Source organism: Leptodactylus fuscus, chromosome 1 (genome assembly GCF_031893055.1).
Source record: "Leptodactylus fuscus isolate aLepFus1 chromosome 1, aLepFus1.hap2, whole genome shotgun sequence".
NCBI lineage: Eukaryota > Metazoa > Chordata > Amphibia > Anura > Leptodactylidae > Leptodactylus > Leptodactylus fuscus.
In genome coordinates this window covers 110,841,336-110,868,343 of record NC_134265.1, presented here as the reverse complement: position 1 = coordinate 110,868,343, position 27,008 = coordinate 110,841,336, and the positions used below count along the sequence as shown (strand labels likewise).

At 44.4% G+C, this 27,008-nt stretch overlaps 1 protein-coding gene across 1 annotated transcript; it reads left to right on the top strand.

Moving 5' to 3' along the window:
* Window positions 1-14,381: 14,381 nt before the first annotated feature.
* Window positions 14,382-26,523, top strand: CRKL (CRK like proto-oncogene, adaptor protein). Its single transcript, XM_075275449.1, has 3 exons — window positions 14,382-14,931; window positions 19,163-19,628; window positions 25,205-26,523. The coding sequence occupies exons 1-3, from the start codon at window positions 14,621-14,623 to the stop codon at window positions 25,337-25,339; spliced, it is 912 nt and encodes a 303-aa protein (XP_075131550.1). The 5' UTR covers window positions 14,382-14,620; the 3' UTR covers window positions 25,340-26,523.
* The last annotated feature ends 485 nt before the right edge of the window (window positions 26,524-27,008 follow it).

Genomic DNA, 27,008 nt, shown 5'->3' with positions numbered 1-27,008 from the left:
CTAAAATGTCTGTCTTTGCGGACAGGTTGTATCTATATGTTCTTTCTGTTGCTCCGCTCTGGAGTCCCCTGGCCCTTCTCCCCCTCACCAGTTTGGGCGTTTTTTTTTCCTCAGGTTGGGTAACTTGGCCAGACTTTTGTCAGTTTATGAAGGTATCTGGAGCGGCTGTCCGCCCAGATTGGTAGATGCCTCTGTCTGCATAGTTAGCAACTGGTTAAGGCCCTAAGAGGGTTTTTCCTGTTTCAGTCCTAGGGGCTGCTCTTGCAAGCAGGCTAGGAAATCCTCCTTTAGGTCAACACAGAGGATCTGCACATGGCTCCTCCAGGACAGGTGGCTCTAGGTCTCCTCCTGCTTACTCTGGTTATTCTGGGGACGCCCCTGACTCCCAATCGGAGTTCCAGTCAGGCACATTGGTAGCGGCTGCTATGCAGCAGCATGTCTGTGCAGTGTGTGATAATCTTCAAATAATGAAGGACTCTAGGGCTGTTGCTCTGTTTTTTTCTGGGGATGTCTCTGACTCCGAACGGAGTTCCACCCAAGCACATTGGTAGCATCTGCTGCGGAGGTGCTTGTTCATGCAATTTGTGATACTTTTCAGATACAGAGGGCTGTTGCTTAGAAGGATATCTCCTTCCGCATAGCCACCGTACGCTTAGCCTTGGGGCGTTTTGACCATATTGGGCAGGATCAGTGGCGTCATCCGGTCCAGCCCCTGTTTGTCTCCAGGAGGTCTGATGTCCTGTTCCTTCCCGGAGTTATGCATTTAGTCCTTTTCGGTTGTTCAGCCATTGCCAGGTTTTCTAGGGCTACCTATTTTGCCTCTAGTAACTCTGCCTCTCTTAGTGGTGCCTCTGTTAGAAGGCTGGACTCTTTGGCTGGTCAGCCTTTTGTTTACAGCTGTTCTGTGCATCTCTCTTTTTTGCTGATAAATCAGCTTTGCAGGATTACCAGCGTTCCTCTTTTCACTGCGTCCTGGGTTAATAGTATCACCTGAGGCAAACAGCTGAGGGCTGGTCTTGTTGATGAGTCAGCTCTGCAGACTACCAGTGTTCCTCCTTTTGTGCTTCTTGGATTAATAGTATCACCTGGGGCAAACGGCTTAGGGCTGATCTTGCTGATGTATCAGCTCTGCAGGACTACCAGCTTCTGATAGAGCAGATTCTATATGCTTCTAATGTCTATGTGATGCTTCCCTTGAAGCGGCTCGCCATCTGCCAAGACCGCTGCTGATGTTGTGGCTATATATCACACGGTTGTTCCATTCCCGGAACGTTGAGCCTGCTTCTAAGATGATTGGGGTTGCTTTACCCCCATTTTCTCATGTGAGCAGTGCCGTCCCTTTAGAAGGGCTTGGAATAGTGACTGGGGTTTGAAGTTCCTTGCTTTCTCAGAGATGTTCAGAGCGTTGGCTCTTCTTCCCTCTTCAGGGGGCAATCTCCTTTGGTTTGTCCTCCAAGAAGCCCTCCAGCAAGACTAGTCCTGCTGGGCATCCCCGCTCTAGCCTCCAGCAAGCGGCCTATCTTCTTGAGGCAGTTTCCATGCTTCAGCAGAGGGGGTGATTGTGCCCGTGCCTGCTTCTCAACATTTCCAGGGGTTCTATGCCATCCTGTTTACTGTTCCAAAGTAAGGACAGTTCTCTCTGTTCCATTCTGGACCTGGAATCTCTCAACAGGTTTTGTTTGAGTCTTTTCGCATGGAGTCTCTGCTATTCGTGGTTGCTTTTATGGAACTCTGTGAATTCCTTTTGTCCATCATTATCCGGAACGCTTACTCCACATTCCTGTTGTGCCCTTCAGCGGTTTTCTGTTTTTTGCGGTAGGGTCGCGGCTTTCAATTTGTCACACTCCACTTGGGCCCATTGGGTTGGCCTTAACCCCCTGGGTTTTCGTTAGGGTGCTGGCCTCTCTTATGGCTATTCTCCACTCCAGAGGTGTGGCTGTTGTCTCGTACCTAGAAGATCTTCTGGATAAGGCTCCATCCAGAACGGACAATCTCTCCAAGTTACAGATCATTCTGGATCTTCTTTGGTGGTTCAGCTGGCTCTTCTAGGAGGGGAAGTCCTGTCTTGTGCTTATTAGCGCATGGAGGTTTCTGGATATGTTTTTGGATACTCGTCTGGGCAAGATTCTTCCTCCAAAAACTAAGGTTTGAACTCTTCAGTCTAGTTCCAATTGCTGTCTTTCAGCTGGCAATCTTGGCACGTTGAGGCCAGTGCCAGTCCAGCCTGGATCGCCTAACTCTTCTGTTCCTCGAGTTCATCTCGAACTTCGTGGATGGCGCTCCTCCCTGAGGTTTTTTTCTGGGGAAGTCTTGTCTTCCATCCACTGGCAGGTGTCATTGTCGACGCCAGCATTTCGGGGGGATGCAGAGTTCCGAGTCCAGGATGTTCTGGAACAGTGGTCCGGAAGGAATCCTCCAATTCAATTTGTTGGAACTGAGAGCCTTCGTTCGGGCTGTGCGTACAGGACCCCCCCTTCTCCGGGGTCGGCCGGCTCGCTCTCAGTCCAACAGTTCCACCACCGTCGCCTTCTTGACTCTCCAGGGCGGAACCAAGAGCCAGGTGTTTTTTCTGAGGCTTCCTGTTTTAACTACAAAGTTCTTCTGTAGTTGGCCAGGTGCAGGGTTCCTCGGGCGCTGTGTCCGACGCTCTTGTAATTCCCTGGTGGGGATTTTCAGTTCTGTATCTGTTCATCCCTCTTCCCGTCCTTACTCAAGTTTTCAAGGAACTCAGGGTCGAGGGGGTTCCTGCCATCCTGGTAGCTCCAGACTGGCCTCGTCTGGCAAGTACGCAGACCTCAGGGTTCTGTTGGCAGACGCCCTGGCTTGCTCCTCTGTGGGATGATCCGCTCTCTCAAGGACCTATTCCACCCCACCTTACGTTAGCTACGTTTAACGGCAAGGCTGTTGAGGCTGATTTTTGTCTTGCCTGTTTTTTAGCCTATGAGCAAGGCCAGGGAGCCTCAGTCAGCTAAAATTTTCCATCGCACTTGGTAGTCTTATGTCCGCTGGTGCGAAACTGTAGATTGTCGTCTTTTTCCTTTTTTTGCCCAGGATCCTGGCGTCCTTCAGTCTGGGTTGGATCATGGTCTTGGCCTCTCCCTGAAAGGTCTGATATCTGCGCTTCCTTTCTTTTCCAGTAGACCCTGGTTTTCTTTGCTTAAGCAAAGACCCTTTTTTCCAGGGTATGGCTCATTGTGTCCCTCTTTCCAGTTGATCCTTGATAACTTTACCTCTTTTTTGAGGTACTTCACGCTCCTCCCTCAGCCTCTAGAGCAAAGCTCGCTCCATTTTCTTCTTGGAAGATGTTTTTTTACTTTTTGCAATCACTTCTATTTGTAGAGTTCTGAGCTGGCAGCTTGCGTGCTAGTCTCCCTACTTGGTTCTTCACAGGACAGGGTTGTTCTTTGTCCTCCACTATCTTTTCTTTCTAAGGTGGCATCCTCTATTCTCATCATTGTCTTGCTGTATTTTTGTCCGGAGCCTAAGGATCCTCGTGAGCGCCATCCATTGCCTGGATGTTGTTCCGGGCGGCCGGATTTTTTCTAGCCCTCATGATACTTTTTTCAGCGCTGTGATGCTTTTTTTTTTTTTTTTTTTTTTAACCTTCCAGAGAGCTCTAGGAAGGGCTTGCCGCTTCTATTGTGTCCATCTCTAGATGGATTCAGTCTGTCATTAGGAAGCCTTACGGCCAAAATTTAGTGATTCGCCCTTCCGTGTAGCGGCTCACACTACCAGGGCTGTCGGTGCCTCCGGGGCTGTTCGGCATCAGGCTTCTGTTTTGCTGGTCTGCAAAGCTGTTTCCTGGGCTTCGTTACATATTTTCTCTAAATTTTACCAGATCTTTCTGTGTCTTCTGCCAATGCCAGTTGGTCGGAGCGTTCTGGAAGCGGCAGTATGCCGATTGTTCGCAGGACTGTCTGTTTTTTCCCTCCCTCGAGGACTGCTTTTGGATGTCCCAAGGTGCTGTGTCCCCGAGTGAAATATTGCGAGAGAAAGGGATTTTTGTGTACTCACCTGTAAAGTCCTTTTCTCGTTGTTTCATTGGGGGACACAGGTCCCACCCGTTGTTATTTTGTGTATGGGGTTTTATTTCTTCACAAATTTAGGTTTTTTCATGGTTGTTGGTTCCATGTTCGTTTTTTCTTGTTTTTGGACTTTCTCCTACTGCTGTGGTACAAAACTGCCTGACTGCACTGTCAGTGAGAGGGTATAGCCTGTGTGGGCGAGTGTCCCCGAGTGAAACGATAAAAGGATTTTACAGGTGAGTACACAAAAATCCCTTTTTTTGGCAAGGCACATCTATGTTCACAGATGGAAAAATGAAGCATATCTTGAAAAGAACACTGTCCTTACTGTGAAATATGGAGGAGGCTCTGTTATGTTCTGGAGTTTCTTTGCTGTATCTGGCACAGGGATCTTGAATCTGTGCAGGGTACAATGAAATCTCAAGCCTATCAGGGGATTCTAGAGAGACATGTGTTGCCCAGTGTCAGAAAGCTTGGTCTCAGTCGCAGGTCATGTGTCTTACAACAGAATAATGACGCAAAACACACAGCTAAAAACACCCAAGAATGGCTAATAGGAAAACATTGGACTATTCTGAAGTGGCCTTCTATGAGCCCTGACCTAAATCCTATTGACCATCTTTGGAAGGAGCTGAAATATGCCATCTGGAATAGGCACCCTTCAAACCCAAGATAACTGAAGCAGTATGTGCATGAGAAGTGGGCCAAAATCCCTGCTGAGAGGTGCAGAAGTCTCACTGACTGTTACAGGAATCGTTTGATTGAAGAGATTGTCTCAGAAGATTGTGCAAGAAAATATTAAGTAAAGAGAACCATCATTTCTGTCCAGGCCTGCTTCATGAGGTTTATTTTTTAAACAATTCTGTTGAAGCAAAAAGCAATGTCTGACTTTCATTTGTTCATTTTCATAGAATTTTTATTCATTATTACTTTTGTCATATTTACGGTAAGTTATTTCTGTGACCATTGTGGGTTTCTCTTTCATTAAACGAGGGGTACCAACAATTTTGTCCACGTGTGTGTGTACTCTTTAGTGACTGACCTGTTTTACATATTAAGGACCAGAAGAATTTTTTCTGTTGTCATGTAGCAAGACCTATAGCTTTTTTTAATTATTATTATTTTCAATCAATGTGTATGAGGGCTTTATTTTTCAGTTGCTGTGTTTAATGGCTCTAGTTTGGGGCAGATATATTTCATTGATTAATTCTGTATGGGAAAAAACTGAAAAAACAGCAATATTGCTGTTGACTTTTTATGTTAGAAATTTAGCATTTTAGCAAAATAACCTGATACATAACCTGATAAATAACCTGATACATTTGTCCACTGGGTTGATTCAATTAAACAGATACCAATTTTTTTTTATTTTTTTTTTAGTTTTTCTATTTTTGCAAATTAAAAAAACCTTTTTATAATATCTATTTTTTATTTTGCACTTTTCTACATTTTCTCTTTTGTTGGTTTTGTCTTGTTTTTTCTTCTCTTTTTCATTTTTTGTTTTGTTGTATTTATGGCAACAGTATTACATGATGTTGGGTTATACATGTGGCCTAGACATGGCGAAGTAAGGACGTTTTTCTGCAGAGCTCCCGGACTCCAGTGGCACCTACCCTGATTATCGGGGCCAACCCACTCTCCAACACTCTTCTCTCCTCCCTCCCGCGATGGTCTGTTGTCTGGGGCGGAGAATGACGCCTTCCTCCCGTATGGAGCCCCAGCTAGCTCGTCTCCTCCTCACCGCTGCTTCAGTGCTATCCGGCAATTCCAAGATGGCGCCGGCGCGCTCCACTCCGAGTGGAACAGCTGACCTGCCTGCGACTCCTCCGGCAGCATCAGCGCATCTTCCTCCATCCTCATCCCCCTCTGTGTCTGCTGTGTTGCCTCTGCCTGCTCCGGATCTACAGGACTCGGCGCCCTCACCACTCCAGGTACGGCTCCAGGCCCCCTCCTGCTCCCAAGATGGCGGTTGCTCCACCTCCCCTGCCCCCCTCCCTCACTCCTCTGCTCTGGACCAGGATCCTGCGGCCTCCGAGCTCTCCCCTGCCACCTCTACAGTTCTGGCTGCCCGGCCCTGGACTCTCATCCACAACCTGAGCGCCCTCAATCCCTCCCCCTGAGGGGTTCTGCCCCTGTTGCTGCCTTAGCCATTAGTCGAGATATGGACTTCTCTTCTACTTCTCATTCTGGACTCAGGAGCCACGTACCAATGGGGACACCCCTTCCACCTCCAGGTCCACCGCAACGGAGCAGTATTCACCCTTCACTCGCCGGATCAGGCAGTCTCCTAGGCGCAATTCTTGGACTTGTCCCTTCCGGATTGGCTTGAACACCCGTTACCGTCTTCTCCACCAGCTATCCTCCCTATCCCACTGGCAGCGCCGGGCGGAGGACTCTCTATCTACTCCATTGTAATGTGGCATATCCTTTGCATTATTTGTTACACCTTGGGATGTGCCCTTGCTGTTGGACTTTTTGGTGCCTTATCTTCTTTGTAACCTAGATTGATGTTCAGTTTCTCCTTAGTTGTGTCATTGTTAAGTATCTGATGCGGCCGCCACGGAATTTGTTCTGCGCCGTCCTCCTTCGGTGTCTCTTGCCTCCCCGGGTTCTGGCCCCATTTCTTGATTCTTCCTTGACATTCAGTTATGCTGCTTGGGGAATGGATAGCTTTGCGTTTTTGAACTACCACGCCCCCCTGTTAGTTAGGCTTCTCCGCTCTCAGAGCGCATACTGCGGTGTACCTTCGCGACCTGCTTTAGTGGGTTTACCCCACTGTTTGGTGTTGTCCAATCCTGGACTAGCTGGGTTTGGAACTGTTTAATTGATTTGTCTGTTTCTCTCCTGCTTTTTTTTTTTTCCCCTTCTTCCTTCCCTTTCTCCTCCAGGGTTCCTGTCGCCCGCCTTGGATGCCCTCATCTTTTCCTCCATCAGTGTTAACTGCCCCAACACTTCTGAAAAGAGACCCCATTGCTCCGCCTACTCTGGGGTGTAAGGCCCTATGTTGCTTTTATCCAGAAACCCATTTCCGTGCAGGAGCAGCTCTCACCTTCTCGTCCCCTTGTTTCCTGACGCACACTATAGTTGTTACTCGGAGTCTAAGTCAGACTTCCCTCTCTGTACCTACCAAAAATCCTCCCCGCGACACATGCTTTATGTGGCCAGGGCCTGCATTCCTGCCTTGTGGAAATCTTCCAATACCCCTTCCCTTCGACAATGGAGCAGTACATTGGCTTCTCTTACAGGGTACCCAGATGTACAGTGACCTGATTGGCTGAGGCCCGGAGCAGGTCGAGGGGTCTGGCGTGGGCGTTGAAGACCCCCCTTTTTTCGATTGTTATTGTCTCAATTTTTGTGTCTCTGACTGTAAAGTTTTGTTTTTTCTTGTTTTCTTGTTTTTCTTCTTGTTATGCCTGGGGGCATGCTGGGTCATGTATTCTGGTCCTGTCTTGCCTCGCCTTTGTATTTCGTTGTTGCTTATATATAAATTGAGAATTTATTAGAAAAAAATAAAGGTCTTTGCATATTCCCTTGCTTTTTCTCATTTTGTTTTTTGTTTTTTTAAACTTCTCTTACCTCCATTTTCTTTGCCTATATGAAGGAATGTCTCGTTAATGTTAGGGGATTTAATGCCCGAGGAAAATGCACCTGAGTGTTACAGGATATGCATAGGAAAGGAGTGGATTTCTTGTTTTTACAAGAGACTCACATTACAACTAACCATGTTCCTGTTTATATTTTTTAATAAACATTACCGAGATTGGTGGCATTGTACAAAGCAGGTAAAACAAAAGGAGTAAGTAGAGGTGTCCATAAGTCTCTTTAGGCCTACTTGTGGGTCTGTTTTGAAGCGAATAGACAGATTATAGATTTTTAATTTTGGACAGAGATTTTAATATTGTTTTTGATGTCGGGATCGACATTTGATTGTAATAAGCAGTTAGTAGACATATGCAGTTAGTAGACATATGGAGGGCACTTAAAATGGGGGTAAAAGACTACACTTAGTTTTCCCCAAGTCATCAGACATATAGTTGAATTGATAACATCTTTATTAATCACCATATGTTGACTAGAGATGAGCGAGTAGTACTCGATTGAGTAGGTATTTGATCAAATACTGCGGTATTCGAAATACTCGTACTCGATCGAGTACTACTAGCTGTTCGAATGTAAAAGTTCAATGCAGAACCAGCATTGATTGGCCGAATGCTATACAGTCGGCCAATCAACGCTGGTTCTTCTCCTACCTTTAGAAGTCTTCTCCGTGCAGCTTCCCCGCGGCGTCTTCCGGCTCTTCATTCACTCTGCCAGGCATCGGGCCTGGGCAGAGCCGACTGCGCATGTCCGCTTGTAGTGCGGGCATGCGCATTCGGCTCTGCCCAGGCCCGATGCCTGGCAGAGTGAATGAAGAGCCGGAAGACGCCGCGGGGAAGCTGCACGGAGAAGACTTCTCAGAGGATCCAGCCCGACCCTCACTCGTGGACTTGGTAAGTATAATTTGATCGAACGTTGCCTACCCCTGAAACGAGCATTTTCCCCCCATAGAGTATAATAGGGTTCGATATTCGATTCTAGTAGTCGAATCCAATGAAAAAGAAAAAAGCAGGATGGCACTGCCGATTCTGTGTATAATATGGCTGCTAATAGACAAAAGGCAGGTAAACAGGGATATAACCACATGTGAGTAAAGCCGTGGGGGTCCTTTCTATGCCATTTATGCTGTACTTCCCTCCCTAAGAAAACGTTGTTTTAAAGATGTGATACCCTAATAAAGGATGTTCTTTTAAAGAAGAAAAGCCTCTGAGTGGGTGAGTGCCCTTCCTAATACTACTTTTCGCTACCATTTTTTCTAGTAGTCGAATATTGAGGGGCTACTCAAAACGAACCTCGAACATTTTACTGTTCGCTCATCTCTAATGTTGACGTGTGAACCGTCTAACCTTATAGGCCAAATGTGGTTAGATCATGCATCAGTCTACATGTGACTAACAGTTCCTGGGGTATACCATTCATTCCATAATCGGAGATTTAATGATAATCTAAAAGACAATCCTGTTTCTGTGGTAAATATTAAGCCTGAGACCCCACGTTGCGGAAACGCAACTTTTTTGTTGAAGATTTTACTTCATTTTTTTGAACCAAGAATGGCTCCAGCCAGGGCCCTCCGTGGCATAAATGCTGAATTTTGTCCACGGGGAAAACGCTGTGGCAAAAAACCATAGTGTTTTACAGTCACTGCAATGTAGATGCAATTCTAGCGAATCCCATCCACACATTGCAAAAAATATGTGTAGTAGAAAAGTTGACAGCAGGTGTATAGGAAGCAAAATGTACACAGAGGTACACTCTGTGGACTTTCTGTGAAAAACACTGGGAAAAACCGTAATGCAGTTTTTACCACAGCACTTTTATGCTGCGGCCTGCTACATGGGGCCTTAGCCCCTCCTACTTTGGCTCAAAAATACCCAGCAAAATCTGCAACAAAAAAAGCTGTGTTTCTGCAACGTGGGGCTAACAGAAATTAATGGATCAATGTGCTGTCCAGGAAAAACCCAGATAGCACACTGACCTAAACAACCATCGTCTGCAAGGGACCTAAGGAAGTAACTGAGGATTAAATAGAAGTACATAAACAGGCTTCACTTTCTTTTTTTATAGGAGGCGCTTAAATGTGTAATGAGGGATCTTTATTAACCAGGGTTCTTGTCTAAAAAGGGAGAGAGAAACAAGTATTACAAAGTTGTTAGTTCAGATTTAAGGATTTGGAAACTGAACACAGGAGATGTCAGTCAACCTCAGTATTGTAGTGGCTTTCTGAAGCAAAAACTCTTCTTAATGTATTAATAACTAAGGAATATAATTGATTCAAGGAGAATTCCCATAAGTTGACATAAGTTGGCTATTAAATATGGACGTTCTTTGCCTTCTAAATTACATCCTAAGGCTAAGGCCCCACGTTGCGGAAACGCAGCTCTTTTTGTTGCAGATTTTGTTACGGTTTTTGTGCCAAAGCCAAGAATGGACTAGGAAATATAAAAGGAAACTTATATACTTCTACTCAATCCACTCCTGGCTATGGCTCAAAAAAACGCAACAAAATCTGCAACAAAAAGAGCTGCGTTTCCGCAACGTGGGGCCTTAGCCTAAAAATAAAGATACATATATCCCCAAATACAGAGCACACACAGGGTTTAGGGTTTAGGATCCGCAGAATATTTTGATGAGTTTCTGGTTGTATTATTCTTCTTTATATAATCTAGAAAGTCAATCTAGTTTTGGTGTGACAGATGTTTTGGTAGAGCAAATAGTGGAATATGTTCAGACTACAGCTTTGTTGAGGGAGGATACTAATTAAGGGAGCTTTCACACGGAGTTTACGCTCCGTTCATTCAGACACATAAACATACTGCTGTAACAGAATCCCATAGACATCAATGTGTGCAAGTCTTACACGCGCTACACATTGAAATCAATGGGAGGCTTTTAAACCCATTGATTTTGCCCATCATTCTGTAGAGACACATTACTTCCTAAGGCTGAGGCCCCACATTGCGGAAACGCAACTTTTTTGTTGTTGCAGATTTTGTTGCGTTTTTTTTTTTTTTTTGAGCCAAAGCCAAATATGGCTACAAAAAGGAATGGAAAATATCTAGGAATATCTTCTACTTCTACCTTCTGCCCAATCCACTCCTGGCTTTGGCTCAAAAAAAAAATGCAACAAAAAAGCTGTTTTTCCGCAATGTGGGTCCTTAGCCTAAACCAGGAAAAGATTTTACGGGTTGTTCGAGTTACCAGCCTATCTCCTTGACCAACGTGGACCTGAAAATATTTGCTAAAGTTATATCAAATTGTTTCTCATCTTATCTTCCTATGTTAGTCCATGGTGATCAAATACAGTTTTGTAAAACGTAGGGAGCTCGGGGATATTTTGAAACAAATTCCTATTTTTTTTATACACTAATTCAACACAAAACATGTTGACTAAAATTTACCACTAAAACAATGTATGATATGTCACAAAAAACAAACTCAAAATTCAAATTTGACTGAGCTATGTCAGAAAGTAAAAAACTGAATGCAGCAGGCGTTAAGGACAAGTGATTTTGAGATTGTTTTTTGTGACAAATTGTACTTCATGTTAGTGGAAACATTGATCAATATTTTTGTATTTATTAAAAAAAAAAATAGCAAAATTGATGTTACAAGAAAATTTGCCATACTAATTTTAAAAAGGTATGTATAAATATATATAATATATATATACGGCAATACCCCATATGTGGTTGTAAACTGCTGTATGGGTACATGCTGGGACTCGAAATGGAAAGAGCGCTATTTGACTTTTGGAGGGTAAATTTTGATGCAATAGTTTTCGGGTGCCATGCCACACCCTCCAAAAGTAATCCCAAATTTAGATGTTTGATATTTGGGAGAATAAAAATTAAACAAACAAATATAGATTATTAGTACTCTTGCAGTGTGTTATTAGTTTAACCCCTTCCCGCCGACAGCATTTTTTTATTTTAATTTTTTGTTTTATGACTCCCCCCCCCCCCCCTTTCCAAACCCCACAACTTTTTTTATTTCTCCACTCCCAGAGCCATATGAGGTCTTAATGCTTGTGGGACAAATTTTTCTTCATGATGCTGCCATTATGTATTCTGTACAATGTACTGGTAAGCTGGAAAAAAAATTCAGAATGGTGTGGATTTGAGGAAAAAGTGCATTTGTGTGATTTTCTTACGGGATTCATTTTTACGGCGTTCACTGTGCAACCAAAATTACATGTCACCTGTATTCTATGTTTCGGTATGATTCTGGAGATACCAAATCTATATGGTTTAATTTACATTTTAACCCCATAACAAAAATCCCAAACTGTGCCAATTTTATTTTTCTAAACGTCGCCAGTCGCCATATTCTGACACCCGTAACTTTTTTATACTTTCGTGTATGGGAATGTATAGGGCGTCTTTTTTTTGCGGGGTTGTGTGTACTTTTTGAATTCTACCATTTTGGGGAATTGGTGTTGCTTTTGATAATTTTTTTTATTAAAATTTTTATCAGAGGCAAAACAGTGAAAAAAAATGGCGGTTTGGCACTTCTGACTTTTTTTCCCGCTACGGCATTTACCGTACAGGTAAAATATTTTTATAGATTTGTAGAGCGGTCGTTTTCAGACACAGGGATACCTAATGTGTGTGTTTCACAGTATTTCAGTACTTTTATAAGTGTTCTAGGGAAGGGGGGTGATTTGAATTTTTAATGCTTTTAAAATTTTAAATTTTATATTTTTACTTTTTAAAAAAAAAAAAAAAAATTTTTCATTTATTAGACCCCCTAGGGGTCTTGAACCCCAGGGGGTCTGATCACTAATGGAATGCATTACAATGCTAATGCATTGCAATACATTGTAAAAATTGTCATTTCTTTTGCAGGCTGCATAGAGGGCTGTAGACAGGGCGGAGAGCCTTTACAAGGCTCCCGGCTGATATGCTAACGTGATGTTGGTAGGGTTCTGGTGTGAAATATGGAGGTAGGAAATATTATGGTATAATGCATGATAATTTAGAGAAAAATGTAATCATTAAATTACTGAATCCAACAATGAAAGGTGAACATTTTTCCAGGAATACATTATTTCAGTGCACAATATGTTGTGTCCGGCTTGTATCAGAGATGAACGCTCCTAAAGCTGTTGTGTCTCTATTGACACAAGCTGGGTACAACATATTGGGCACTGAAATGGCGTATCTCTGGAAAAATTGCAATTTTCACTTTTTGTTTTCAGCTGCGCATTCATTTCTGGAAATTAAATGAATGCAACACTCAAGGGTTCAAAATGCTCACTATGCTACTTGATAAATCCGTTGAGGGGTGTAGTTTCCAAAGTAGGGTCACATGTCTGTGGTTTCCACTTTACTGGCTCTGCAAAAGTGGCATGACATCCAAAAACCAAACTGGGCTTCAAAAAACAAAATAGTGCTCCTTCTCTATCGTGCCCAGCTGTGCCCAAAGAGCAGTTTATACCCACATATGACATTAAGTATGTTATACTGGATACACCAGTGTCATACATGTGGGCATAAACTGCTGTTTGGGTACACAACCGGGGCACAGATGTGAACGAGTATTATGTTTTTGGCACGGTGATTTAGATCCTTGGTTTTTGGACATCATATCACATTTACAGAGACCCTAAAATTGCTCCAACAAAATGGGGTCACTTCTTGGGGAATTCCAATTTACTGGCACCTCCAGGGCTCTGCAAAAACAACATGGTGTCCAGAAAGTCCCTCTAGATCTATACTCCAAAAGCTAAAACGTGCAGTGCTCCTTCCCTTCTGAGCCCTGCTGTGTGCCCAAGCAGCAGTTTATGTCCACATATATAACTGACAGTTGGTGACAGTGCAGGAGGGTACTATTACTGTGTAGAGCACAAAGACAGCCAGGTAGGATTTAGTGGGCATTATTCTTTTAAAGTTGTTAGGTAGCCATCTGCGTGGCACTGCTTATAGAATACAGCTCGACTTGGCAACATTTGGGAACTGATGCCCAGGGGAATGGCATGCATGGTATGCTGTGTAAATTTTGTGACAATGTCACACCCCCTACAGGTGTGGCCATGCCCTCTTTTTTGTAATCCTCACACCCCTTTCTTGTGAAGTAAGCTTGAAATGTGTTTGTGTGCCCCCTCCTCAGATATTTTAGCATATGAAGTGCCCAAGTCACATATAAAATGAATGCTAGCCCTTCTGATAGTCCAGGAGGTCAGCCATTTATTGGGACAGTTGGCTTATATGCTCTCTCTGTCTGTAAGGGGGCGCTTTGGTTGACACTATTTCTGGGGACACCAGACACCTATTTGTGGGGCCCTGATAATAGGTCATAATTATAAATTACAGAACAAAAGCACTGGAACTGAAAAGAAGGCAAATGTGCAAAGTGTTGAATTTACAGTAACGTCCAATGGCAGTAACAGCGCTCCAGTGCCGCTACTACCGCTCAGAGACCGTTCTACAGTTTACATTGGAAACGCTTCCTGGAGTTGTAAAACACCCCAAATTTAAAGATTGATGTAATCTAGGGATAACTCTGACGTCACGAGCTAAGAACACCCTGCAGGGGAACGCGACCAATACAGAGGCCGAACATTTAACCCTCGCTGACGTCAAAGCCCAGCGGCTTCTGATTGGCTACCTGACCAGGTAGCTGATTGTACGACCATATGAAAACGCGCGTCACGTCTACCCACTGCTAAGTGACAGGAGCAGCAGCCAATAGTGTGAAAGCAGCCGGCTTCTGATTGGCTGCCGCTCGGCGATGACGCGTATCCGCTTGGCTGTATGTGAAAGCCTGCAGTCCCTCCGCCATCTTTACTGTCTCCCCAGTAGTCTCGTAGATCAGAGCAGGGAGGGGACCCGAGGTGGGTTACACACAGAGTACGCGGGCCTGACAGGACCTGCAGCTTCCGCCGTGACCATGAAACCCAGAGCAGCCCAAGTATCCGCCTGTCAGTAGCCCGCCTCAGCAGAGCCTCACCCCCGCTCACAACCGTTATCTCCCAATTGTCCCAGGCGATTGAACTCATCATGTCGTCCGCTCGCTTTGACTCGTCGGATCGTTCGAGCTGGTACTTCGGGCCGGTGTCGCGGCAGGAGGCACAGACGCGACTACAGGGGCAGCGGCACGGTGTCTTTCTTGTCCGGGACTCATCCACCTGCCCCGGGGATCACGTGCTGTCCGTCTCCGAAAACTCGCGGGTCTCCCACTACATCATCAATTCTCTGCCCGGTCGTCGCTACAAGATCGGGGACCAGGAGTTCGACAACTTACCCGCTCTGCTAGACTTCTACAAGATCCATTACTTGGACACCACCACTCTCATAGAGCCGGCACCCAGGTAAGCTCTGCTGCATGCTGCCCCGGCTTAGCCCTGTATGGGACTCACCCTACAGCTGAGCTTTCAGGAAGCTGCAAAGGAGGAAGCTATAGTCCATTGACCGGGCTGATGTGTCTAATGTCCCTGCTGTCAGGGGGGCACGTTATCTGTTCTCCTGAGATGTCCTTGTTCTAATGGGTCAGCTCTCAGGGGGGAGGCACACACTACTACATCTGTTCTCCTGAGATGTTCAGGTCTTGTGATGGGTCAGCTCTCAGGGGGTACACAATACTATCCAGGTTTTGCTATGGGTCAGCTGTCAGGGGGTACACAATACTATCCAGGTTTTGCTATGGGTTAGCTGTCAGGGGGTACACAATACTATCCAGGTCTTGTTATGGGTCAGCTGTCAGGGGGTACACAATACTATCCAGGTTTTGCTATGGGTCAGCTGTCAGGGGGTACACAATACTATCCAGGTTTTGCTATGGGTTAGCTGTCAGGGGGTACACAATACTATCCAGGTCTTGTTATGGGTCAGCTGTCAGGGGGTACACAATACTATCCAGGTCTTGCTATGGGTCAGCTGTCAGGGGGGTACACAATACTATCCAGGTTTTGCTATGGGTTAGCTGTCAGGGGGTACACAATACTATCCAGGTTTTGTTATGGGTCAGCTGTCAGGGGGTACACACTACTATCCAGGTTTTGCTATGGGTTAGCTGTCAGGGGGTACACAATACTATCCAGGTCTTGTTATGGGTCAGCTGTCAGGGGGTACACAATACTATCCAGGTTTTGCTATGGGTCAGCTGTCAGGGGGTACACAATACTATCCAGGTCTTGTTATGGGTCAGCTGTCAGGGGGTACACAATACTATCCAGGTCTTGTTATGGGTCAGCTGTCAGGGGGTACACAATACTATCCAGGTTTTGCTATGGGTCAGCTGTCAGGGGGTACACAATACTATCCAGGTCTTGTTATGGGTCAGCTGTCAGGGGGTACACAATACTATCCAGGTTTTGCTATGGGTCAGCTGTCAGGGGGTACACAATACTATCCAGGTCTTGTTATGGGTCAGCTGTCAGGGGGTACACAATACTATCCAGGTTTTGCTATGGGTCAGCTGTCAGGGGGTACACAATACTATCCAGGTTTTGTTATGGGTCAGCTGTCAGGGGGTACACAATACTATCCAGGTCTTGTTATGGGTCAGCTGTCAGGGGGTACACAATACTATCCAGGTTTTGCTATGGGTTAGCTGTCAGGGGGGTACACACTACTATCCAGGTTTTGTTATGGGTCAGGGGGGTACACACTACTATCCAGGTTTTGTTATGGGTCAGGGGGGTACACAATACTATCCAGGTTTTGTGATGGTTCAGCTGTCGGGGGTACACACTACTATCCAGGTTTTGTTATGGGTCAGCTGGCAGGGGATACACACTACTATCCAGGTTTTGTTATGGGTCAGCTGTCAGGGGGTACACAATACTATCCAGGTTTTGCTATGGGTCAGCTGTCAGGGGGTACACAATACTATCCAGGTTTTGTGATGGTTCAGCTGTCGGGGGTACACACTACTATCCAGGTTTTGTTATGGGTCAGCTGGCAGGGGATACACACTACTATCCAGGTCTTGCTATGGATCAGCTGTCAGGGGGGTACATACTACTATCCAGGTTTTGTTATGGGTCAGCTGTCAGGGGGTACACAATACTATCTAGGTTTTGTTATGGGTTAGCTGTCAGGGGGTACACAATACTATCCAGGTTTTGCTATGGGTCAGCTGTCAGGGGGTACACAATACTATCCAGGTCTTGTTATGGGTCAGCTGTCAGGGGGTACACAATACTATCCAGGTTTTGCTATGGGTCAGCTGTCAGGGGGTACACAATACTATCCAGGTCTTGTTATGGGTCAGCTGTCAGGGGGTACACAATACTATCCAGGTCTTGTTATGGGTCAGCTGTCAGGGGGTACACAATACTATCCAGGTTTTGTTATGAGTCAGCTGTCAGGGGGGTACACACTACTATCCAGGTTTTGTTATGGGTCAGGGGGGTACACACTACTATCCAGGTTTTGTTATGGGTCAGGGGGGTACACAATACTATCCAGGTTTTGTGATGGTTCAGCTGTCGGGGGTACACACTACTATCCAGGTTTTGTTATGGGTCAGCTGGCAGGGGATACACACTACTATCCAGGTTTTGTTATGGGTCAGCTGTCAGGGGGTACACAATACTATCCAGGTTTTGCTATGGGTCAGCTGGCAGGGGATACACACTACTATCCAGGTTTTGTTATGGGTCAGCTGTTGGGGGTACACAATACTATCCAGGTTTTCTTATGGGTCACCTGTCAGGGGGTACACAATACTATCCAGGTTTTCTTATGGGTCACCTGTCAGGGGGGTACACAATACTATCTAGGTTTTGTTATGGGTCAGCTGTCGGGGGGTACACACTACTATCCAGGTTTTGTTATGGTTCAGCTGTCAGGGGGGTACACACTGTTCTCCTTATATGTTCAGATTTGTGTGACGTCTGATCATTGGTGACTGGAGGAGGTGGATTGAATAGACTTGTCCTTTGTGATCAGAGGTTGTACCAGAATTGACACCTATATATATAGCGTAGGGAATAAGTGTTTGATATGTCTTCCCACTCTGTGCAAGAACGGTCACCTGTTTTAATGGCGAAGTGTGTGTGCTGCTGTTCCATTCATTGTCTGTAGGATTGAAGGAGATGGTAGTGCTGTAGTCCAATAATCTTTCCTCAGATGGAATTAGTGAGCTCCCTTTTTATCCCCTACCCATAGGTTTGGAGATACGTGTCAGCTTTCAGGAAAATGTCTCATGAGAGGAGCAGCAGTGTGCATTGGCCCTCCAACAGAAGTGAATGGAGTTGTGATCACATAAGTGCAGCTCTGCTCCATACACATGGTACACTAGTCTCCTGCCATTATTCTGTTCACAATTAGATAACTTTTAATAGTCTGCATGCACCTGTATACAGTAAATGTCACAATCCTCTATTTTTGGGTTTGGTGGTTTTTTTGGCAGCAACATCCGAATCTCAAGCACTTGCAGAATGGTCAGAATGTATTGCTTTATTATAGGGACGATATAATTATACGTTGACAGGTCACACGTGAGTTTTCTCTTAGTACTTTTTGTTCTATGCTTGTTCTGTTGCTTTGTGTGACATCTTGTGGCTAGCAGAGCCTATTGGGAGTTTTAGTTTCTCTGTTGCCAGAGGACCAGAATTTAGTTTTCTTGTTAAACTGTATAAATCGTCATACAGTTGTTTTATCCCAAAGCTTTCCTTTACCTAAATAGTTAGAAGGGGTTGTGTGTGCAGTGTAAATTCTCGGCCTCTGTTGTGTACACTGGCAGTGGTAGGTTTACAGCTGACGGAGCTGTTTGCCATTCTTGGGCATTCCCAGTTTTCAGAAAGGTAAATAGTAAATGGCCTGTGTGCCGCTGGCATCATTACTCCGGCTGGTGTCAGACACTAAGTCCCAACTTTGTTCAGTGACACAAAACAAGTTGCTGATGCAGGGATTGTTGGTTTCAGGTCCCCGACTGTAAACTGCTGATCCCCGGCTACTGTCTGTAGAGTTGATGTTGGAGCCGCTGCTTACAATTAAACAAATCAATAGTGTCTGGAATATTGGATGCCTTAGGACATGGGCTTTTGTTAAGGGGACAGGTTACATTTTCAGTCTTGTGTTGTCAGACATACCGTACATTGGGATTGATTTGACAGTTTCTGAGGAAATAAATGAACGTATTGATGTCAGTGTTTCGTACAGACCTCCAGACTGCAGTGTACTTTGCTCTCTGACCACTGCATTGCATCACTCCTGGCAGCTGGGCAAGTTGTCAAGGTATCCAGAGTTTGTAGCAGCACATGGAATGGAGTGAGCAGCTGGTATAATCTGGGGCTGATGCGTTTAGCGCTTCCTAATCTGATAATCAAATTAGTCGGCTCTTAGACTCTTTGTAATTATTTGCTAAACTCATTCACACAATGTGATTACTTGGGTTTGGGATCCTTATTATCTGAGCAGTAAGTCTTGCTTCACACGCGAGTCATGGAACTATCATTCCACTTTCTTGTAAGGACACAGATGGAGTGTCACAGTTAGTCTTTTGCCTGCCTGAGTCTAGACGTGACCTCCAGTAAAGGCTTGTCACTGCTTTAGCTCAACCATATTAAGTGACCTCTTTTGTACTCTTTACAGATACCCAAGCCCACCTGTGGGGACAGGTCCTGCTTCTAGTGTACATGCAGCGGAGGAAAACTTGGAGTGTGTACGGACTCTTTATGACTTCCCCGGTAATGATGCTGAGGACCTACCTTTTAAAAAAGGTGAAATTTTAATAATTGTAGAAAAGCCTGAGGAACAATGGTGGAGTGCCCGGAACAAGGACGGTCGTGTTGGTATGATCCCTGTGCCGTATGTGGAGAAGCTACCTCGTGTGTTTCTTCAAGGAATGATGGGGAACAGGAATTCAAATAGCTATGGCATCCCAGAGCCAGCACATGCCTATGCTCAGCCTCAGACTCCCAGCCCTCTGCCTGCCTCTTCTGCCCCTCCAGGTGCGGTCATCACCCCATTACCATCCACACAGAATGGACCAGTCTATGCTAAAGCCATTCAGAAACGAGTTCCTTGTGCTTACGATAAGACAGCCCTTGCTTTAGAGGTAAGAGCCCTGTGATTTGAACAGTTCAGATGAATCTGATTTGTTGGACTTTAGCGCTGACTCTTACTTACAGATTTTCTTTACAAATTGCAAAAAAAAAGTTAATGACTTATTGATTCACAGGTCATTGCCTCACTTCTGTAAAAGGTAAAAAGCAACGTTGGGGAACACTTCTGACACTCAGCATTTAATGTTATCTGCTGTCATGTGCCGTGCACTTGTTCGGAAGTGCTGCTAGCAATAAGTCCGGGGTTGGGGGAGAAAAATGACTGACCTTTACTTGGCAGAAGCAACATTGGTCAAGCTGAGGGTTATTTTATAGCTGGGTGCCCTATTATATCGCCATTTATTGTATATATGTCATGTAGAGGCCTCACTACTGGGATGTGGCTGATGGCATGTGCGGCCTGTTCTTCCTGGCTTCTCCCCTATTTGTAATCACTCTCTTCCATCTTGTTCTGTGAAAATGTATAGTTTCATCGAGACTTCATGTACCTCTTTGTAAGTAGGTCTGTGTCGTCTTATTATATCAAGTGTGTCAATTGGTAGTCTAATGACACAAGTCTCTGGGGTTCCTATTCTAATTAGGTTGTTAGCTGGGAAAAATGAAGCACTTTGGAAGGTTAACAAGTAGGTCGGTTGTTCAAAGTGAGCTCCCAATGAGCCTCTTGTGTGCATATGAGTATTGCCTATTATTGCTAGCTGGACACTGTTACTTTGTTTATTATAAAATGTCTGTAAACCTTTATGCACCTTGTAACTATTCTGGCATAGTATTTCTCAGATTGTGAAACAAATCACTTGATACAAACTGGCTGCCAAAGTAAAGTGATCAAAGGCATAGCTGAAATCCAGGCTGATGCTCATCATAGTTACATAGTAGATGAGGTTGGATGAAGACATCAGTCCATCAAGTCCAACCTATAACATAACGTTACCGAATCTACAAAAAAAATATGGACTGCAGTTTTTCACCTTTTATTAGATGCAAGATTTAAAATGCTTATACCCAATGAAAATATATCCCCATCCTGGAAAACGAACTAGTTGCATATAAAGGACAATGTAATATGCAAAAAAAAAAAACTATATACATCACAGTAGATTCAGTACGTATGTCCCCCAAATAGAAAGTCTGATATTTCAACTATAAGTAGCATAAATTCATGTTGTCACATAGTGAGGGTACAAATACGGATGAGTAGGGAAGATGTTCCCCAGTGTTTGTCATGTCTTCTTCCGGGGCTAATGTGAGAGTGAACAGTATTGTGATGACACATATAAAGGCTAGTAACTTCAATGTAAGTTAAATGTAGCAGTTTTGTTCAGCTGGCTTCCCCGCCCATTCGTCATAAATGTGCTCTTTGAGAAGGAAAGCGGAGACGGGTTATCAGGCAGAACAGTTTGTCAGTGAGTCAGTGGCCAGAAAGTGTAGGATTTATCAGTAAATATATAGTAAGAGGAGGAAGTGACACATGGACATACAGTGCCTTAGTGACTCACATGAGCGCTCTCAGGTGGACACGGAGGATTGTGTGGAATTTTCTGAGTCAGTTTTGCCTCCCTTAGGGCGAGGATTCCAGCTCTAACCAATGTGCAGCAGATCATAGCAAGCTACCTGCAGGCATGTGCGGGTGTGGCTCAGCACTTGTGTTTAGCAGAGGTTTCTAGTAAAGAAGGAAAGCAAGTTAGGGCTTGTGGCTATAGCGTTTTCCCAAGGACGCCTTCATAATTCCGGCCGTGTAATTTGTTAATTGGCAAATGAAAAATACACACTAGACAGTTTCCAGTAACATTACCTCATAAAACGACAGCCTTAGCAGCTACTGTATTTCTGATTGCTGCTCCATCCTTGGGGTAGCTAAAGGTGTTTTCTGTGCTCTTTTAAACCATTTTCTTTAGTAGTTATAGTCTAAATAGGTTTTTTTGGCTGCTGATCACAAAAATCAATACACGATGTTGGTACACAACAGAATTTAGCAGTAGATGTTGAACAATTGTGACATTCATTTATATCTGGAAGTGCATGTACACATATTGAAAGAAGACGTGAATAAGCACTTGTGCTGATAAATCAATACATGTCTTGATGGGCAGCTCTGTTGATCATGTGACTGCTGTATGTGATCGTTGTGCCTAACAGGTTTGTCTGCCTTTTTTTTGGGGGGGTGGGGTGTACTTTTGTCCGTGATACAAATGCGTTAGAAAACTCTCCAAATGTGCTTCATAGGTCTGCTCCAAACCATTTTGTCCATTCCTTTTAGTCCATCTCCTGGAATCCTTCAATTATTGGATTGTCTGGGATGCCAAGAGTTGATATGTAATCTAAAGTTTGACGTTGTGTTCACACCAGCGTATGGTCTCCGTTCTCAGGTTTCCGCCTTTTGCAGGCAGAAAACGGAAACGTGTCCGGCCGTGAGCGCCAGTGAGCGTTTTGTGATCTCCGCGGCAAAACCGTTCTGGTTTTTTTAAAAAAAAAAAATTGGACACAAAGTCCTGCATGTCCGACTTAAAAAAGAAAAAAAAAAAAAAAAAACGGTTTCGCCGTGTAGAGCATAAAACGCTCACTGGCGCGCACGGCCGGACAATTTTAAAACCCATTCATTTGAATGGGTTTGAAAAATGCCTGCAGGCTTCCGTCTCCTGCTCCGTTTCGGGCAGGAAATCTGAAAGCGGAGACCCCGGGCGCAGATGTGAACGAGCCCTGATCTACTCATTTACATTTAGGGTCAAAATGCAGTTCCCGAATTAGTACCATAATGCAGCATATATGCTGATCCCAGTATATCATCCCAGCTCCACAGTTGGATTAGGGTCCCCTCCAAACACTGCTTTCTCTTTGTGAATTGGTGCCTCTGCTGAGAGATTGCAGTTTTTGGTAATATGTAAATGAGCTCTTTGAACTAATGTGGGTGTTGCTGTTGAGGTAAGTGTCAATGTCCTTGATCAGCTAATTTGCATACTTACGAAAACTGCTGTATATCAGCAACTGAGGCATTGAATCTCAAGAGGAAAAAGTTTAACTCACTTGACCCTAACCTTTCTGTCGGACTGGATGGAAATGCTAAGTTCTGGTGACTCTCTCTGCAACCCTTTTCCAACATCCACTGTAAATATGGCAGCTGCTCTGAAGCACAGCATCCTCCATGGCTGCTGGATTGTATTGCATTCTCTGGGTCAAGCAATCTGATGACTTCATGTTCAAGCCTGCTATGGGGGGGAGACTAATAAAGAAGTAAGGCAATGTATCTCTAGCTAATGATCTACATAACTGCTTTCTGAATATATATATATATATATATATATATATATATATATATCCGAGCGGACCACTCGTAACCCTGCAAGAAGGGATATATACACCCTTGCACCATTGAGCAGCTGCTGAAGCTGGTTATTACTAGAGTTGGAGGCCATGTAGGGAAGGCAGAGACCGTTTACCATTCCTGCATTCCCAGTACACTGCTATGGGAGCCACGATGATGCAGCTTCACTTTTGTTCACCTGAGCTGCTGCATCAGCCCCAGTTACAGGAGAAATTGGCATTAAAAAAAAAATTAAGTTAATATGCTTCTTCAAAGGTCTGTTATAACCTTATGGGGGGCACTGTTTACTTTGTGGGGGAAGGGTTGTTTTTTGGGGTTTTTTTTTAAAAAAAAAACAACCCACTACAATACCTGAGTTACAGGCTTTAGCCTGCCATTGGCAACGCAACAAGTGTCACGTGCATAGAAATAATTGAGGGAGAAAACGCATAGTTGCACTTTGTATCAGGAGCACCTCTGTATAGACAATTGGTGCGCCCGATGCTGCTAGATAGTTATTACTCTGTGTGTATGGCTATGACACAACTTCAAGTCTTCTGTACACGCTCAGCGGTACATTTTATAGGGTTGACAGAGAGTAATCTACAGGACATGCTCTTACATATTTGTTCACACAACCCCGGCCTCCACAGAAAGAAATTAAAAGATAGAACCGAGTAAGGGAAACGGAGGATTTATAGCAGAAGAGGGGTGTATACAAACAGTATATAAACAGGCATCAGATTATATGGGGTGGGAAATACTGTTTTAATGACAGCAAGAGACATTGGAATGCTAGAAATCTTGTTGGCACGTTGTCGTGTCTGCTGATCTATGGGTCGTCTGTATCAGAATGGCTCAGGCATGACTCCTGCGACTCCAATCATACATCACACTATTCAAAGTGCTGCTTTCCCTTAAAGGGGCTCTATCAACAAAATTATGCTGATAGAGCCCCACGTATGCGTGAATAGCCTTTAAAAAGGCTATTCAGGCACCGCTAATCTTATTTTAAACCCCCCCGCCCATTTTAAAATAAAACTATAAAAATCATACCTTTGCACGCTGGGCGGTCGTGCACGATCCGACGTCATCTTCGGTCCCTCCTTCCTCTTCTTTCTTCTTCCAGCGACGTCCTCGCTTTCCTGGCTTTTCTCCGCCTTCATCTTTTCTTCCGGATATGCAGACGTTCGTGTTCTGCGCATGCTTGCGTAGTTCTAAGGATACTTAGAACTACAAAAAAAATGGCGGTGGCGCACACATGGGATTTGAAACACAACCCGCCGGAAAAACAGAAGATGAAGGTGGAGAAGAGCCAGGGCAGGAGGACGTCGCTGGAAGAAGGGACCGAAGATGACTTTGGATCATGCACGACCGCCCAGCGTGCACGTTCAGGTATCCTTTACATATATGTTTTTATAGTGTTATTTTAAAACGGGACGGGGGTTTAAAATTAGTGGTGCCTGAATAGCCTTTTTACAGGCTATTCACGCTTTCGTGGGGCTCATACAGCATCATTTTGCTGATAGAGCCCCTTTAACAGGCCATATAATGTCATGTTTGTCTGTCACATGACATTCTTGCACCTTTGTCTCATTCAAGTGAATGGTGCTTATCTGCAATACCAAGCACAGCTGCTATACAGTGCACATCACTATGCCTGGCAAACAGTGAAGAGTCCACAAGGTTTGTCTCAATGCTGCTGCCTCTGGATGTGGAAGGGAAACATCTAAGGGCTTCCTTTTATATTTTACATTCCTTTTCAAGCCACTGCTGACTTTGACTCAAAAAAACACAGCAAAATCCATCAAAAAATGCAGCGTTTTTGCAAAGTGTGGCCTTAGTCATGGATAGTATTTCTTAAGAAGCAGATACTGAAATATCAAACCTCACGTGAAGTTCATTCCTGAAGCCACCCAAAACTGTTGTTCAGGCAAATAAATCAGTCCCAAGGGTGCTGCAGTGGCTTATGGTATTGCTACTGAAGCCCAGCTAAATGGAGAGCGAAGTGTAGTATATGATGCATCTTTGTGTACTGCATGTTCTAGACCTACATACAAACACATGACACGTTTTAGGTTATAACCTTTTCTCTGGAGTGGTCCCTTTTGCATCCTGCATTACTATTCTGGTTAGAAGGGTCTCTGATGATGAACCCTTCACGGGGGGCCGTCCTGTGCAAAAAAAAGAAATGTATTTGTAGGCGGATAGTTCATATATACAGTCATATACACATTATAACCTCTGTCCTCACTTTTTTTTTCTTTTCAGGTGGGTGACCTAGTGAAAGTAACTCGCATGAATATTAACGGCCAGTGGGAAGGCGAAGTGAATGGCCGAAAAGGGCTTTTTCCCTTTACACATGTGAAAATCATTGACCCGCAGAATCCAGATGATAATGAGTGACTGGTCTAATCTCCTCATTGCTTGTTTTATTCACTTTTCCTCCTTCCAGGTCCTCGGAAGCTTCCCTGGCTTATTCTTCAACTTGGTCTTTCAGCTGCCTGGTTATTTGACACTTCTGAAAATAACACACGCTGCAAAGTTCACCTACTGACGCATGTAACATAGCTGTGTTTGTCCATAATGCAAAGCTGCTGCTGCTGCTTACCACGGTCTGAACAAGCTTACTTAGACATGCCGTGCTGCCAGCCGCTAATCCTGTTCCTGTGGAGAACAATACGTGGTGGCATTCGGAAGGGTCTTTTTTTTTTTTTTCCTATCTTTGAATAATTTGAAATCATGCCTAAAGAACTCATGTTTTGACACAAAATAGTGATTTTCAGAAGTGACCCCCCCCCCCCCCCCCCAATTGTCATTTCTGAGGAAGAAGAGATTATCTGTGCCCAATCTGTCGTGATCTCTACTGCCCCTTCTGCTTGTGGGGAGATTTACGTGTGTGATATAGTTAAACTGAGGCCTTTATTTATACTGCAAACCATGGCAATTGTTGTTCTGCGCAGGAATTGAAGATGACTACTTCCCCTTTCAAATGCAGAGTTCTGTCGCTGCCGCAGAAGATGCCACCTGCCTTCCTTCCAGAAGTGATTGGGATATCGATTTTCTCTTATGCGCGCTGTTGCAGTGTGATCCTTCTCGAAACTTCTTGGTGCCATTATCTGTTTGTACTGTGAGGTGTTTAGCAGGTAGATCTTAGGGAATCTCCATTTAGTGAATGTGATTTTTCTGGACTTTTTGGTTTCCATCATCATAATGATAATGGCTTAACCCCCCCTCCATTGCAGAATGTCCATATTGCCTAAGAAGCCATGTTTTCAGTTTCTGCATGTATTCCAATCGCTTGGATATCCCAGATCCATTCATTTAAACTCCTTTGTTGGCCTTTTTTCTGCAGGGGGCACTAGTGCTCTGCTGCGGCGTAATAGCACAAAAGGAGGAAACAGATTCTCACACAATGAGCCAACTCCTTAAGCCTGTCTGAATCTTGTTTTGACCGCTTTTCCTGAAACGCTGCAAAAAGACTATGCAAGGGAAAATTGCCTTGACTCAAGTTAGGTGTCTTAAATCTAATTTGCAGGCCTCTCGGCAGCAAGAGTTTGTTTCCTATAAATTTCCATTTGGAGGAATAAGAGCATCTTTTGTTGGGTGCGACAACGCTAATATTCTGCCTATGTGACCCAGTTCAGGTTGCATTGCCTCTCCTTGCTGCTTATTGATGGTTTGGGTTGGATCTGGGACATATCCGGCTAAGAGCCAGCGAGTCTCTGCTTTGGCCACGCTCTGCATTTGAATTAATCTTCTGGCTGTTTACGAATCCAACAAATGTCGAAAGGGAATCTGTCACTTGGGACAATTTGCTAATGGAGGGCAATGTCTCATTTTATTTTTGTAAAGGGAGGTTAAACTATGTCTGTGCCATTTGTTTTGCTTGTAAATTGTAATTTTATATTGTATTTACCTTTTCCAGGAGGGATTTTAAGTTTTTCAGTTTCAGTGTAATTAACATTTTTAACTGTTTTCAGGTCATTGACGTCAAGTTCACAAGCAGCAGGTTTTCTTCCTGCGTGATGTTTTCTCTGTAACTGAGTGGCAACCTGCAAGGGTTATGTGTCTC

Coding starts and splice junctions, on each gene's coding strand:
- CRKL (XM_075275449.1), top strand. CDS start 14,621: ATGTCGTCCGCTCGCTTTGACTCGTCGGATCGTTCGAGCTGGTACTTC. Junction 14,932..19,162: donor CTCATAGAGCCGGCACCCAG/GTAAGCTCTGCT, acceptor TACTCTTTACAG/ATACCCAAGCCCACCTGTGG. Junction 19,629..25,204: donor AGACAGCCCTTGCTTTAGAG/GTAAGAGCCCTG, acceptor TTTTCTTTTCAG/GTGGGTGACCTAGTGAAAGT.